Raw genomic sequence first — 15,675 nt, forward strand, 5'->3', positions numbered from 1 at the left:
ATTATGAGAAATACCTAATATAGATGACAGGATGATGGATGCAGCAAACCACCATGGCATGTGTACACCTATGTAACAAATCTGCATGTTATACAGGTTTTATTAATAATTAATAACTATTATAATTATAATTGTATTATAATTAATTAGTATTATTTTAAAAAGATAAAGTAAAATAAAAAATTACTTATGTTAAACAATAAAAAAGATAAATCTTTAAGTATACTTAGGTATCAACTATAAATACTCAATAAACTTTGTTAGTCAAAAAGAAAAAAGAAAAAAAGGCAGTATCTGTGAAGTGCAATAAAGCAAAGTGTTATAAAATGAGGTACACCTGTACTTTTGTCTTCATAGAGCACTTCTTATATTTGCCAATTTCCCGCTTATTGCTGAGTAATAAGCAAAGTTTTAATACTGTATCATCACAGCTCAATGGGATGTTATGTGTAACAGTGACCAAGAATAAAATAACTGCATTTCAAAATGCAATTTTCCACTTCTAAACTATACAACTACAGCTCCTGTCTATTAATATACATACAACTACAGTTAATAGATTCTGTCAGCAAAGCAAAATGTAAAAAGTAGACATATTTTGAGTTCCTCTTTCTCAAGCAGTCTTCAAAAGGATACCTGTATTATGTGGATGTATTCAAAATGACTATTACACATGTGACATGTTCTAAGATTTGCAAATAATATCTAGAACTGTTTTATTATGATTGATCTACTACCATACTGTGACATATAAAGGGATCATATACACCATATTTAACGGGAAGGATGAGAACATTTTTAAAGCTTTGGAGGTGGAATTTATTAATCATATTTTCTTTTCTGTACTACTGTTGAACATTTTAGAGCTACAGTCCTGGTAAAAGTGAACTATGTAATTTGGATGAACTCTCCACTACAAACAACTGGAAAACTGGACAAAGTATAAAAGACTTCTGTTGAAAGCATCAGACAGTTCACAACGCAGTGAAGCATTAGCGGGGCAAGGATGGGAGGAGATGGAAATCGGAGAGCCAATGCTTGCCACTTTTACAAAAGATAGTTGACAAGCAAGAAATTAAGCAGAGTTTTCAACAGATTCATAAGGCTAGAGGGACAAAAACGAAGTTCAGGGCACATCTAAGGAAGGATGAATTGTAAAGTGACTAGTCCTGTCAAGATCTAAAACTCGGCTTTTGAAACATTTCAATCTCTGGATAAAGCTCATTTGAGATTGTTAGTGGCTCTAGCCAGAAAAAAAACATAACTCCTCACTAAACGAAGAGAACATACATAACTTTGAAATAACTCTATAACTATTTTTATAGTTATTTTTACAAAAAACAAGACTAAGTAACTCAAACCAACAGAAACAACTGGTAATAGAGACACATAACCAAGAAGCTAACATGATACTTATATAAGTATGAATTGATACTATTATCCATGCTTGCCATCTTCTTTCTGTTTCTCCAACTAAAACCTTCGGATCATCTTGTCTTAGCCCAGTACTATGAAGAATATTGAGATCAGACGGAATGGTGGCAAACACAAAGGGACTTCAAAAAGTTCATGGAAAATATGCATTTTAAAATTGTTTTTGCACCAAACTAAACTCATACTAATTTGCTATAATATGTTTTAACAGGATTTAGTTAGAGGCACTAGGAAGGATAAGGCAGTTTCAAAAGATCCCTTTATCAGAACAACATGAGTTCTGCTAAAGTTGAAGCAAGAATAAACATCAAATTTATGATGAAACTTCTGCAGAAGAATGGTGAATCACTGATACTTTGTGAAATGTTTATAGGGACAATGCCACAAAGAAATCAGTAGTTTACAAATGGATAACTCATTTTAACAACGTATGAGACAATGCTGAAGATGAAGCTTTCAGTGGTAGACCATCCATGCTCATTTGTGAGGAAAAAATTAATCTTATTTGTGCCCTAATTGAAGATAACTGACGATTAACAGTGGAAGCAACAGCCAACACCACAGACATTTCAACTGGTTCAGCTTACACAACTCTCACTGAAACATTAAAGTTGAGCAAACTATCTACTCAATGGGTGTCAAGACCACTGCACTCAGATCAGCTGAAGAGCGGAGCTTTTCATAGAAATTTTAAACAAGTGGGATCAAGATCCTGAAACATTTCTTTGAATAATTATAACAAGAGATGAAACATGACTAGGTACCATTACACTCCTGAAAAGAAAGCACATTCAAAGGAATGGTTACTAATAGGTGGAAGTGGTCCAGTCAGAGCAAAAGAGCAAAGGTCCTGCCAACAGTTTTCTGGAATGCTCAATGCATTTGCTTGTCAGCTTTCTGGAGAGCCAGAGAACTATTCCAACTGCTTATTATATGATTATTTTGTCAAAGCTTTAGCAGAACAATGCCTGGGAAAGCTTCACCAGAGGGTCCTTCTCTACCACAATGCTGCTGTTCATTCCTGTCATTAAGCAAGGTTAATTATTTATGAATTATCTCTGAAGTTTTGTGGCTGCAATTTATCTTGAACTACTATTTGGGGTTTAATATAAATTATTAGCGGTTTTTAAGCTTTTCTGTGTAGTGACATCTGAAAAAGTGTGAACTCATATGCAATATAACTACCAGTGAAGTCTCATTCTAGGTAGACTCACGGATTAGTAAGCTTGCAAGTTTTGTTCAGTTACTCTACCTGTAATTCCAGTGTTTCTAACCTATTGATCTACAAAACACTTATTGATGTGTCAGGAAATGAGAGACAATAAAAACCACACAGGAATAGCATATAGGTTCATATAACTACACAACAGAGTTATGATTCTACCAGTTTGTGACATAAGCATTAGTTCTATCAACAATCCAAATGAATCAAATTGTTTGGTTTTCCTTGTAGAATGTAGGGAAGATGTATTTTCTATTCACTTAGAACATGTTTAAGAACAAGGCTTTTAACAAAGTAACACACTGAACAGCTATTTTGTATGTGGAGCTCACCAGGATGTTGTAAAAAATAAGATTAAAATGCCACCCTTGGCAGGGTGCGGTGGCTCAAGCCTGTAATCTTGTCTCTCTGCAGCCTCCACCTCCTAGGTTCAAGCAATTCTCCTGTCTCAGCCTCCTGAATAGCTGAATTTACAAGTGTGTGCCACCACACCCAGCTAACTTTTTTATTTTTAGTAGAGACAGGGTTTCACCATGTTGGCCAGGCTGGTTTCGAACTCCTGACCTCAGGTGATCCACCCACCTCAGCTTCCCAAAGTGCTGGCATTACAGGTGTGAACCACTGCACCTGGCCTAATTTTAGTTTTCTAAATGAAATACTATTGTGATAGAGCAAAATAAAATTGATTGCTTTGAAGTAGAAAAAAAAAAAACCTATTATTACTGTATGAAGGATGAAATTATAGGAACCTATTCTGGTATATAACTTTCTAAAATGCAATGGAAAATGCAGAACTGAATTTTTATGGCCATTTTCATACAAGTTGCTGATCAAATTATATCTACTTCAAAAATAACTATACTTTTATCTAAAACTCTAAAATAAAAAAGCTCTGAGAAGTTTTGCTGTTTGTAGCAAGGTCACTTGGCATCAAAACCTGATCTGAACTGATTTTAAAATTTCTCTTATTTGGTATACATACTTATACATTTTGCTACAGAAATATTAATATTCACTTCCTCACATTCTACCAGAAATATTTAATATGTAGTATGTTGCATATTACCATTCAAAAATCCAAAAGATTTCTAAGTTTCAAACATATATATGCCTAAGAGTTTTAGATGAGATTGGACTTCTATTGGTTTTATAAAATCTTATGCCCACAACTTACCAAATTCTCTTCTTTCCAGTGTTATGATTTCAGGATCATCATCATAAATACCTAATTTTAAAAGTACATAAAAATTAAAAAATAAAACTCACCATGAAAATAAATTGCCACATAAAAATAGATTACTCATTTTAGTCATCAAAAAAATCAAACTACTATATTAAATCTCAAACTTAGAGAATATGCAACAACTTAAGTGAAAAAATGTAAATAAGACTATCAATATCTTTAGAGTGATCTAAAGATACTAGAATTCTGTTATGGACTCTCGTAGGTGTCTGTGTGGGAGTTCCTAATATTCACATAATTTCACCTCCATAAAAAATTTCCAGTTTTTTTAAACTTTTTATTTAAAAATAATTATGGATTCAGGAAGGTGCAAAAATATAGACTCTTTGTGCACCTTTCACTCACTTTCCTCTAATGGTGACATGTTATGTAGCTATAGTACAATATCAAAAACCAGGAAATTGAGAGTGGTACACTGTTAACTAGACCACAGACCTCATTCAATTTTCAGATTATATGGTTTTTAATACATGGTATCACCTTAGAATATCTTCTACTGCTAAAAAGCTTAGAATATTTTGCAGAAGCAGACACAAATTATAAAATTATAGTAAAAAATTAGTAAATATAACTTTTTACCCTAATAATTAAAATTAATGAGATTTCTCATTACTATATAAAATATCCCAATAATATTAACGATGCGTAGGGACCAGGGATCAGCAAACTTTTTCTGTAGAGACCATCAGTAAATGTAGTAGGCTTTGTGAGATAAATGATTTCTGTCACAACTTCTTGACTCTGCTCTCAAAGTGTGAAAGAAGTCATATATTATGTAAACAAGTGAACGCAACTGCATTGTAATAAAACTTTATTTATAAAAACAAATGGCAAGCCAGATTTGGTCTATGAAATGCAGTCTGCTAACAGCTGATATAGACTATCAAGGTGTAGAGAATACACTTGAAAATACTATTTTGAAAAGAAAATGAGTCTTGAGAAGCAAATCCTCCAGATATGAATTTAAATATTTTACTTAGTCTAATACAGAAGCATATTCAGTTCTTAGCCTGCATTTCAGGCTAATTATTAATGACTAGGAGAAATACTGGGTCTCTGAACACACCTTCCTGCCTTGATACCTGCATGTTTACTGTCTCTCTTCCTTCGTTCCTTTACCTTGTATCCTCCTTCCACCTTATTTTTTTCCTTCATGTTTAAGAATAAAACACCTTTCGTCCTTCCTTCTCATATGAAACCTTTATTGGTAATGTTTCAGGGTATTGATCTTAATGTCAACAGAAGGCCAACACACCTTAAAACATCAATAAGGGTTCCATAAGAGAAGGAAAGCATTTCTATCGAAGAGATCATCATTAAACTTAAAGGTAAATTTAGCTTTTCTTGGAAAATATGATGTTCTAAAATATAGTGAAATTAATATTATTCAATACCTAAAACATACTGAAAGAAATATTTAACTACTTCTAATGCAAATATATGGTCATGCATCACTTATTGATGGCAACACATTCTGAGAAATGTGTTTTTAGGGAATTTTGTTATTGCAAAAACATCAGAGTGTACTTACAGAAACCTAGATAGTATAGCTTACTACACACCTATGGTACAAACCTGTACAGCATGTTACTGCTGAATACTGCAGGCAATTGTAACACAATGGTATGTATCTTTGTAGCTCAACATAGAAAAGGTACAGTAAAAATATGGTATTATAATTTCAAGGAACCAGTGTCCTACATACAGTCAGTTGTTAAATGAAATGTCATCATTACACAGTCCATGAATGCATATTTTTTATTAAACAGCAATCCTTATTTTAAAAGTATTTAGTAAGATTTGACCAATACAACTTCATTATCTGTATAGATCACCTCTGTATACCAACTGACTTGCCTTCTAAATTTCACTCCCATGGTAAATTAAAAAAAGCAAGTCAAAGTGATACATATTAAATATATAAGCTAAGTGGTGAAACAAAATTTGCTTTTCTTTTACTTAGATAAAAAACATTTCATAAGTAATATCGTATTATCTTACCAAAATCATAACGATAATAGTTCCAGCTTTCATACTGGCCACCTTGATTATCCTCAAGTCCCTTTTCTCCATATTTGTCATACTTTTTCCGTAGATCTTCATCTTTGAGTACTTCATATGCTCTATTTATTTTTAAAAAATCACCATGCGCATTTGGGTTATTCTGTTAAAAAATATTAGATATAATACAATTATTTCAGATACACAGTCTAAGTTTCTTCATAACATATACATAGGTTTAATTAATCTAGTAATTTCTGGTAGACCACATACCAACATAAGGAGGGGTAATATAACATGACATGAGTTACCATGGGTTGAAATGAAGTATTTTCTAAGAAAGTAATATTAAAAAAAAAAGAGTAAGAAAAGCAATGAAATAATTGACTCTTCAAAATGTTGACATACGTTACCACATGATGTAAGTTATTCTTCCTAAAAAATGCAGCTGAGTGAAACTCATAAGCCTGTTGAAACCTTAATTTCATAAATACTTATCACTACTATAACAATTATAAATCAATAAATTTGTAGGTTATTTTACTATTTGAGGCAAAATCAACTTTTTTTTTTTTTTTTTTTTTTCCGAGCTAGCTGAGATTTTATTTTTGGACCAAAAAAAAAAAAAAAGCAATTGAATTGTTTTGCAGCTGGAGGCATGGGCCAGGGGGGTCCCCAGGCAGTAAACTCCCCGCCGGTGGGCTGAGGGCTAGGGCTGAGGGTCAGGTGGGTCTCCTGTTCCCTGCGCTCCCCTGCACAGCAACCTCCCTCCTGGGCTCTGGGACAGCCTCAGGAGGGGCAGGCTGGGAGGGGCTGTTGCAGTTGTTCACTTGGGCAGGACGTCAGAGGACTCAGACACCAGCCTCCCATCGCGGGTCTCAATCTTCTTCACAACCACAGCCTTGGTGGAGCTGATGCGGCTGATGGAGCTGGAGCCTGTGACAGAGCCAAAGCTGGAGCCCAGGCCGTAGCTGAGGCCGGGGCTTGTTAAGCCCCCATAGGCAGAGCTCAGACCACCTGCATAGCCGCTGGTGGTCTTCATGTGGATACTCATGTCCTGCATCCCGGACTCCAGCCGGCTCTCCTTGCCCTCCAGTAGCTTGCGGTAGGTGGCGATCTCGATGTCCAGGGCCAGTTTGACATTCATCAGCTCCTGGTACTCACGCAGCTGCTTTGCCATGTCCTGCTTGGCCCGCTGCAGGGCGGCCTCCAGCTCCTTCTGCTTGTCATGAGCATCCTTGAGTGCCTGATCCCCGTGCTGCTGAGCATCTGCAATTGCGGCGTCCAGGGAAGCCCTCTGGCCTTTGAGGCCCTCTATCTCAGCCTGGAGCCGGCTGATGTTCTGGTTCATCTCGGAGATCTCAGTCTTCGTACGCCGCAGGTCATCCCCGTGCTTCCCAGCCAGCATCTGCAACTCCTCATACTTGATCTGGTATATGCGCTCCGCCTCAGCCTGGCTGCAGTTGGCGATCTCCTCGTACTGCGCCTTGACCTCGGCAATGATGCCGTCCATGTCCAGAGAGCAGCTGTTGTCCATGGACAGCACCACAGATGTGTTGGAGATCTGGGACTGCAGCTCCTGGATCTCCTCTTCATACAGCTGCCTGAGGAAGTTGATCTCATCAGTCAGTCCTTCCAGGCGAGACTCCAGCTCTACCTTGTTCACGTAAGCTTCATCCACATCCTTCTTGATGAGGACAAATTCATTCTCCATCTCTGTACGCTTATTGATCTCTTCCTCATACTTGTTCGTGAAGTCCTCCACCAGCCCCTGCATGTTGCCAAGCTCCGCCTCCAGCTTCAGCTTCTCCTGGCCCAGAGTCTCCAGCTGCCGCCTCAGGTTGTTGATGTAGTTCTCAAACATGTTGTCCATGTTGCTCCTAGCCGTTTTCTGCTGCTGCAGGAGGCTCCACTTGGTCTCCAGCATCTTGTTCTGCTGCTCCAGGAACCGCACCTTGTCGATGAAGGAAGCAAACTTGTTGTTGAGGGTCTTGATCTGCTCCTTCTCCTGGGTACGCACGGCCTGGATGTTGGGGTCCACATCCACCTTAATGGGGTTCAGCAGGCTCTGGTTGATGGTGATGGCGGTGATGCCTCCCATGCCTATGCCGCTGGCCCCAAAATAGCCTGCTGCACCCAGGCCACCCCGGAAGCTACTACTGCTCACTCGGGAGAAGCTCAAGCGGGCACTGGGCCCACTCGTTAAGGAGCGGCTGCTGAAGGCCCCGGGGCCAGAGGTGGACACCTTGTAGGACTTCTGGGTCACCCTGATGGACATGGTAGAGGCAGGAGTGGAGGCAGGCGGGCTGAGCTAGGGAGAGATTCCAGAAGGAGCGGAGAAGCTGCTTGTTAAAATCAACTTATTAATTGAAAAAAGGATGTGCTCCAATCTATCAGATAATTACATAAAAACCGATATCAGAAAATAACCTAAAACTGATCCCAGCACTTTGGGAAGCTGAGGAGGGTGGATAATTTGAGGTTAGGAGTTCAAGACCAGCCTGGCCAACATGGTGAAGCTGTTTCTACTAAAAATAAAAAAATTAGCCGGGCAGTAGTGATGCATGCCTGTGATCCCAGCTACTCAGGAGGTGGAGGCAGGGGAATCGCTTGAGCTAGGGAAGTGGAAGTTGCAGAAATCCAAGATGGTGTCACTGCACTCCAGTCTGGGCAAGACAGTGAGACCCATTCTCAGCAAAACAAAACAAAACAATCCAAAATTGGATTGGAAATGTTTCTTCCTTATTACTGTGTTTCATAAAATGTGTTCCTGAAGGATGCTTTCATTTAAATAATACTTGGGTGTTAGAAGATCTACCATCTTTCATATGGAAACTTTAAACAAATAAAAATCTTAAATAGAATACAGGTCTCAGGAAAAGATAGTCCACTAAACAAATGTTTTAAAGAAGCATTGTTTCTCTTGCTCAGCTTTATGCACTGAAATAAAACAATCCTATTTTAAAACTTCTACTTAGAAAAAATTATACTATGATTTCTCCTCATTAATGATGAACACTAAATCTCATTAAGAAATAATCAAATAAATTTAAAAAACCATAAAAATTAAAATGAATTTAGTTTTGAAAGATTTACATTATTGGATATACAAATATTTATGACTGAAATTATATTCAGCTGCTCTCAAGTATTTACAAAACTTTCTAACTCTGGTTTGTGGACTTGTACATGGGAAAACAGTGAAAGTTAAAACATGCTATATTAGCTATTATTTCCATTTTTAGCAAGTCATATCATGAGTTTTAAAGAAATATTTTTTTGTTACTGTTCTAAAATACTTGATCTTAACCTATTTTACTAAGAAATCTACTTCAACTATTTCAGATACTATAGTTTGTTTGGGGGTTAACGTCTATTAATACAATTGTTGGAAATTCATTTACAAATTAAGAGGGAACTGAATTTTTGGAACTCACATTCCTTCACAGGATTCTAAGTAAACCAGAACAAAAAAAACATGCTGTTTTTGTTTCTAGCATACAAGTTGAATCATAATTTTGACATATAATTGTTCTTAAGCATTTGATCATTTAAAACAATTTAAGTAAATATCAAAATGTACCAAAAATGCAACCAAATATTTTGAAAACAAATGTTTACCTACCGGGTTTTTATCAGGATGCAACTTCAATGCCAACTTCTTGAAAGCTTGTCTTATTTCTCTACTGCTTGCAGTTTTGGATACTCCAAGCAAACTGTAAAAATCCTGATCTGTGCCCACTAAAAGGGCCATATACACTATCAGAAAACAGAGAATGATCCTTTTCAAGTTTCTGATATAGTCATCTTGATTTAACCAGACTCCCATTCTTTTTCTTATGCAAGTTCTGATTTAAGTGAACATTAAGAGTCACTGCTGGTTCCAGTTGATGCAATATGCAAATTTGAGAACTTCTGTCCATATAACTTCAAGGGTGAATCAAGCATCACAAATTTGTTCCCGAAAATGTTAATCTAAGAAAGAAAAGCAGGCAGTTAAAAATCATTTTGAACTAAACAATAATAGCACAATTTATCAAAGAACATCGTCAGCAACACATAATTTCCTTTAAATGGCAAATCAGTGTTAATGCCCTACGCTCTATTTTTCAGTTTCTTACATCCATGTAGCTAGATTGGTGAAATCACTGAAGATAGCAGATAAAAGGTCATGAGTGGTAGTAGCTAGCTAGAACACACACACTCAGCAATTTAAACATTGAGAAAGACCTGAGGAGCATCAGAACACAAAGGTGGCAATAAGCTACACACCTTTCCTCTGTCTACCCAGTTTTAGCGTTGCCTTTTATACCTCTTCCTTTCAGCTACTTCTCTACCCCCTAAAGCTGTTTAATTTTCATTTTCAACAGGATTCACTTGCTTGGGAAGGACTAGAAAGAAACATAGGGTTCTTTACTTTTCATATAACCCTACCAAAAATGGCAGAGAAGTATACTGTTGTAATAGACAATCTACACAGCAGTCTGTCTTTTTCCAGGAGTTTTCTCAGAAGGTGCTTATATTGAATTTAAGTAGAGACCATCTTCTAAAATGGTAGAATAATAATTGTAAGTTAACAGTGTAATTTTATTGCAAAGTTGATGTTTGGTGTAAGCAAAAACAAAAAGAAGGGAATCGGTTAGACATGCTCGCTGCAGGGCAAAAACAATCATTACTTCATCATATTTCAGCAGCTATATCTTAGTTCCAAAGATCCGTAATGCTTTGAAAAATCTAACTCTTGTTGCACCTCAGTTTTGTTTTTCATTTAATCCTAAATGTCTATTTAAAAATTTTTCTCCTTACCTGTGAACGGTCTTCAGGTCATTTCTAATATTTCCTTTTCTGTCCACAAAAATATACCTTTGAAAAATACAATGATGGAGAGATTAACAAGTGTCCAAATGAGAAAACCATCAGAAAAAGAGAGGACACAGTCTCAATCAACACTTTGGGTAAGCTGCTCCTAGCTCAGGGGTTGTTCTCAGCGTGGGTGTGGCCGAACTGCCCGTGGCCCGTGCTACGCGGCAGGTGGAAGCGCCAGGTAAATGCAAGGCGAAAGCTTTCGCGTTGCCATCACTGCAGAGTGGGGCAGGGGAGGGGAAAGACGGAGACACGGGGCAACAGGGCTGTCAAGTGTTGCTGGTGTCTGAAGTCTCAGGCCGGACTCAGGGAGAAGGGAGCCTAAGTAACTGAGAGGGAACAGCCGGGCAGAGGAAGTGTGGTGTGGAAAACAGGCAGGAGGAAGACGGTGAGCGAGAATTCAATACTCAGGTCGTAGGAGCGCAGAGGAAGGGAGGTTCAGGCGTGCAGCCATTCCGCCACTCCCTGACAGAGAGCCCAAGCCACCACCGGCTCTAGCAAAGCCCTGGTCCCGGGCCCATGCCCACCTTGCCAGCGCGGGGTCGCTTCCTGTAGCTACTCTCCCATCCTCAAACCCTGGCGGCTGTCCCCGTCTGGCCGAGCCCAAGCACCGCGTGCGGGAGAGTAACACACGCACTCTCCGACTGCCCGGCCGCCGCGCACGGTTTGGGGAAGGTCCAGCCACACCGGCGACTACTAGAGCGCGGCCGGAACAGGTCTGCTCCTCACTCGCCGGTCCCGACAGCGAGCCCGGGCGGAGCCTGGCGCGGAGCATTGTGGGAAAGGCGTGGAGGACGCTGCCTGGGAGACCCGTTGCGGGCCTAGAGACCGCGGCGGCAGGGTGGAGAGGGCGGTGTAGGTTTAGGTTGACGTGGCCGTGTGCGCATGATCCGGCTCCGGCTCCGGCTCCAACCCGGACCTTGGGGACGTGCGGCGGCCAAAAAGCCCGCGCCCCTCACCAATGCGGCTGGCGCCTGCCGCGGGCGGGGACTGTGGACAGCGAAGCCAGCCTCTTCCTGCTTCCGTTGCTAGGGTGACGGGGAAACCCTGAGGGCGGGTTTTGGAGTTGAGGTCCCGGAGACTCTTTCAAAAGGAAGACGGAGCTTTGGAGGATTTATCTGGGTGATGGTTGGGTGAGGCCGAAAGGCGAAGTTTGGCGGAGACAGGAGAACTTGCCTGAAGAGACATTGATTGCAGTATCAGGCTAGCGGAGTGAAGAAGCAGTAGGAAACTTGAAGGAAATTAGAATATTTACAATTTTGTGTGAGCGTGTGTATCAACAAATATTTGAGACTTCCACAGTATTTCCTGGCTTCTGAGTCATACAAGCTAGAAAGTGAGGAGTTATCCGTGTTCGCCTCTCTTACCGTTACATCCTACTGCTATGGTACAGAAATTGCATTTTGACCCACAGCAATATAACAATTGAAGTGGTTATATTTACTACATTTTCTATATTTAAAAGTGAAAACATCATGCCTAGAGGGTACCTACGTGTAACACCAGCCCTAACATGAAATAAGTTGTGATTGGTAACAGTTTTGGGGGAGTAAATCAAGTGTCAGCTTCTAAAAACTTGGAAGACTATACAGGATTATGGCTAAGCTAATTAAGTGGTAGGAAAGAAGAGGAAGTAGAATGAACAAAGGCAAAAATATTAGACGCAGCCTGATAATATGTTCCAGGACCTGGTCTAAGCACACATGTGGTAACTCATTTAATGCCTCAGATAATCTTACAAGATGGTGGCTGTTATGCCCATTTCCCATTGGAAGAAGTTGAGGCAACTATCTGAGAGCTGGGATTCACACCTAAGCAACCTGGCTTCAGAGACTATCATGTTAAGCATTACGACACACTGTAATGAGCAAAATCTTAAAATGAAAAACAAACAAAACTGGAAAATTAAGCAGGGACCAGATTACAGAAGGGTTTTTATACCAAGATGAAGACATAGATTTCTATCTCTTAGGTGATGAGGAAGCTTTTAAAAAAGAGACTGAGATTTTATTTTTGATCATTCTGGCAGCTATTGGAGAGAAGATTAAAAGCATACAAAACTGGAGAAAGAACAGGAGAATGTTAGACAAATAAGGTAAATGATTTAAGAGATGGTGGGCCGGGCGTGGTGCCTCACACTTGTAATCCCAGCACTTTGGGAGGCTGAGGCAGGTGGATCACTTGAGGTCAAAAGGCCCAGACCAGCCTGGCCAACATGGTGAAAACCCATCTCTACTAAAAATACAAGAATTAGCCGGGTATGGTGACTCAGCCTTGTAATTCCAGCTACTGGGGAGGCTGAGGCAGGAAAATACCTGGCACCTGGGAGGCAGAGGTTGCAGTGAGCCAAGATCACACCACTGTACTCCAGCCTGGGCGACAGAGCAAGATTCCCTGTCTTGAAAAAAAAAAAAAAGGTAAGAGGTGGTAATTGGTTGGATATGGGAGATAAAGGAACGATTTAACGTTAACTTCTGATTTCACATGGCTGAATACTACCCACTCAATGAAGATCTGTTTAGGGAAAAGATAAAGGGTTCTGATTTGGGCATATCTATTCAAGTTTCCTACATTATGTCTTGGTGAATATATCCTGTGTAAAATTCATAGGTAATATCTAGATTGGAGGAAAAATAGGAGAACAATCTAAGATCACCCAAAGAAAGTGTGCAGAATAAGCTGTGGGCCACAGATTAAAACTTGGGGAATTCTAACCTCAAGCATGAAAGCACACAAGGAAAAATAATCTAAGCTTCATGAAGGTGGATTTTTGTTCACTTTATTTACTGTTATGTCTCCAGGTGTTCTTACTATAAGATAGGTACTATATAAATATTTTTTGAATGAAAAAATGTTAATTTGAGAAACAGGCTGAAGAAGAAGGGCCCATACAGGATGTCAAAAAGAGATGATCAGAGATGGACAGAAAGAACTTAACATCAAGGAAATTAAAGTGGGTCAGATAAGACACTGACAACAACTTGTTAATTAGGTCTGGCAACTAGGAGGTTATAGGGACCTTAGTAAGCACGATTTTGGTGGATGGTAAGGCTTGAGGTTAGAGTGTAGTAGACTAGAGATTGGCGAGGAGCTGTGAGCTGAGGAAGTGGAAATAGCAAGTATATATACTCTGTTCAAAGTCTGGGTGAAAAGAGAAGGAAGGAAACTGTCATGTAACTAGAAGAGGATGTGGATTCAAAAGAGGAAATGCTTTAGGCTTGGAAAGACTTGTGCAAGTTTATAAGCTGAGTAGAAGCCAAAAAAGAGAGAGGCCACAGGTATGAGAGGGATGGAGTCAGAAGCACAGATGGATTGATTAATCTTACATAGTTCATTTATTAATTAAAATAGTTTACCGTTCTCTGGGTTAGGTCAATGGGGTTACTGTGGTGAGCAAGGACATAGCTCTGCCCTCAAGAACTAGAATAATAGAGGACACATCAATTATACAAACAAATCTGTAATTGTGAAGGAAAAATACATAGAGTTGTGATGTTGTGACCTACTCTAGGGGCAAAGGTTTTTCAAAGGTCTTACCAAAAATAAAAATAAAAAAGAAGAAATTTAACATATATGGGCAAAATATTAGGGAATATTATAGGCAGATTGAGCAGCAAGTGCATATTTATTGTACTTCAAAAGAGCATAGGTGTTAAAGGAACAAAAAGAACACCAGAATGCAGCAAGCCAAAAGGAGAGAGTCAACAAAATGGGAATGCAAAAGTAGACAGAGACAAGGTGTAGTTTATTTTAAGGAATTTGGACCTTTTTCTATGAGCAATGGGAAGCCATAGGAGAGTTTAAACAGTGGAATGTATTTAATTATTACTTTACTTCAAAGAAATTGGAAAAAATTTCAGTTACAAGAATGTTAAATGTATAGAAAAAAAATTTTGTTTCCTCAACCACTTGAGAGTAAGTCGTTAACTTCTTGTCTCGTTATCTCCCAAAACTGGTTTATATTTTTTAAAAACAAGGACATTCTCCTACATAACCAAAACACAATCATTGAAATCCAGAAATTAACATTAATGTCTTATTATCATCTAATCCTCAGACCCCATTTAGGTCTTGCCAATTGTCCCAATAATGTCTTTGCAGTACAAAGATCTAGCCAGCAACAACTTGTTTAAATTTAGTGTCCTGATATCTTTCAGGATCCCTTAGTTGGAAACAGTTCTTCAGTTTTTCCTTGACTTTTTCGATTTTGACACTTGGGAAGGATACAGGCCAATTGTTTTGTAGATGTGTTCTTTCTGTGTCAATTTGTCTGATGTTTCCTCATGATTAGATTTAGGTTATGCATTTGAGAAGAATCTAACAGAACTGACCCTATGTTTTATCCCTTGCAGGCCCCAAATTTTGATTTGTGTCATTGTTGGTATTTTTAACTTAGACTGATTCATTATAGAGATGTCTGAGAGGCTTTTCTACTACAATGTTACATTTTTCCTTTTGTAATTAATAAGTGCTTTACGGGAAGTACTTTGAGACTCTGTGAACGTATTAGCTTCCTCATCAAACTTTCAATTTATTTATATTATTATGGATTCATGGATTCCTAATTTATTCAATGGGTTAAAATCCATTACTACCATTTATTTAGATGTTTAAATAGTTCTGTATTTGACCAATGAGAATTCTTTCAAGCTGGCTTTTGTGTCCTTTTGACAATTCCATTATTCTTTGGGTGTCCTTGTTTTAGTGCACAATAAGATGTTCCAGGCTCATCCAGGACTTTTCCTGGCTCAGCCATTATGCTAGCTATTTCTCTAAGAAGCCTTGGTTCTTTTGAAGAATGGTTATTTACACAGCAAGACCTAGGTGCTAGGCATGCATCATAGCATGGGGTTGCTGTTGCTTCCAGGCCTTCTCAGTGGACACAGATAGAGAATATATGTATGTATATATA

The 15,675-nt window shown here is 38.8% G+C and overlaps 2 protein-coding genes, 1 long non-coding RNA gene and 1 pseudogene across 4 annotated transcripts in view; 1 reads left to right on the forward strand and 3 right to left on the reverse strand.

Annotated features, from left to right (window-relative positions):
- Positions 1 to 9,877, reverse strand: part of DNAJC10 (DnaJ heat shock protein family (Hsp40) member C10) — a 58,311-nt gene extending 48,434 nt beyond the window's left edge. The window contains exons 1-3 of the mRNA XM_002749248.6: positions 9,526 to 9,877; positions 5,901 to 6,063; positions 3,831 to 3,881 (exon numbers count right to left, since the gene is read on the reverse strand). Coding sequence (XP_002749294.1) covers positions 3,831 to 3,881; positions 5,901 to 6,063; positions 9,526 to 9,729 — 418 coding nt within the window. The 5' untranslated portion in view covers positions 9,730 to 9,877. The remainder of the gene's footprint in view (positions 1 to 3,830; positions 3,882 to 5,900; positions 6,064 to 9,525) is intronic.
- On the reverse strand, positions 6,470 to 9,373 carry LOC118154535 (keratin, type II cytoskeletal 8 pseudogene; annotated as a pseudogene). The gene has a single exon (XR_013518848.1). The product of XR_013518848.1 is annotated as a keratin, type II cytoskeletal 8 pseudogene (transcript).
- Positions 9,736 to 11,761, reverse strand: LOC128932357 (uncharacterized). The gene is made up of 3 exons (XM_054257411.2): positions 11,291 to 11,761; positions 10,707 to 10,763; positions 9,736 to 9,875 (listed from the first exon to the last, which is right to left on the reverse strand). Exons 1-3 carry the CDS (start codon positions 11,536 to 11,538, stop codon positions 9,848 to 9,850), a joined length of 333 nt encoding a protein of 110 aa, XP_054113386.1. The 5' UTR covers positions 11,539 to 11,761; the 3' UTR covers positions 9,736 to 9,847.
- A 250-nt stretch (positions 11,762 to 12,011) lies between these two features.
- Positions 12,012 to 13,180, forward strand: LOC144576624 (uncharacterized). Its single transcript, XR_013518849.1, has 3 exons — positions 12,012 to 12,150; positions 12,793 to 12,858; positions 13,050 to 13,180. It is a non-coding gene; the product is annotated as an uncharacterized LOC144576624 (long non-coding RNA).
- Positions 13,181 to 15,675: the final 2,495 nt, after the last annotated feature.

This window comes from Callithrix jacchus, chromosome 6, assembly GCF_049354715.1.
Source record: "Callithrix jacchus isolate 240 chromosome 6, calJac240_pri, whole genome shotgun sequence".
Classification (NCBI taxonomy): Eukaryota; Metazoa; Chordata; class Mammalia; order Primates; family Cebidae; genus Callithrix; species Callithrix jacchus.

Coding starts and splice junctions, on each gene's coding strand:
- LOC128932357 (XM_054257411.2), bottom strand. CDS start 11,538: ATGCTCCGCGCCAGGCTCCGCCCGGGCTCGCTGTCGGGACCGGCGAGT. Junction 10,764..11,290: donor AGCGACCCCGCGCTGGCAAG/GTGGGCATGGGC, acceptor TATTTTTCAAAG/GTATATTTTTGTGGACAGAA. Junction 9,876..10,706: donor GACCTGAAGACCGTTCACAG/GTAAGGAGAAAA, acceptor TTTCTTTCTTAG/ATTAACATTTTCGGGAACAA.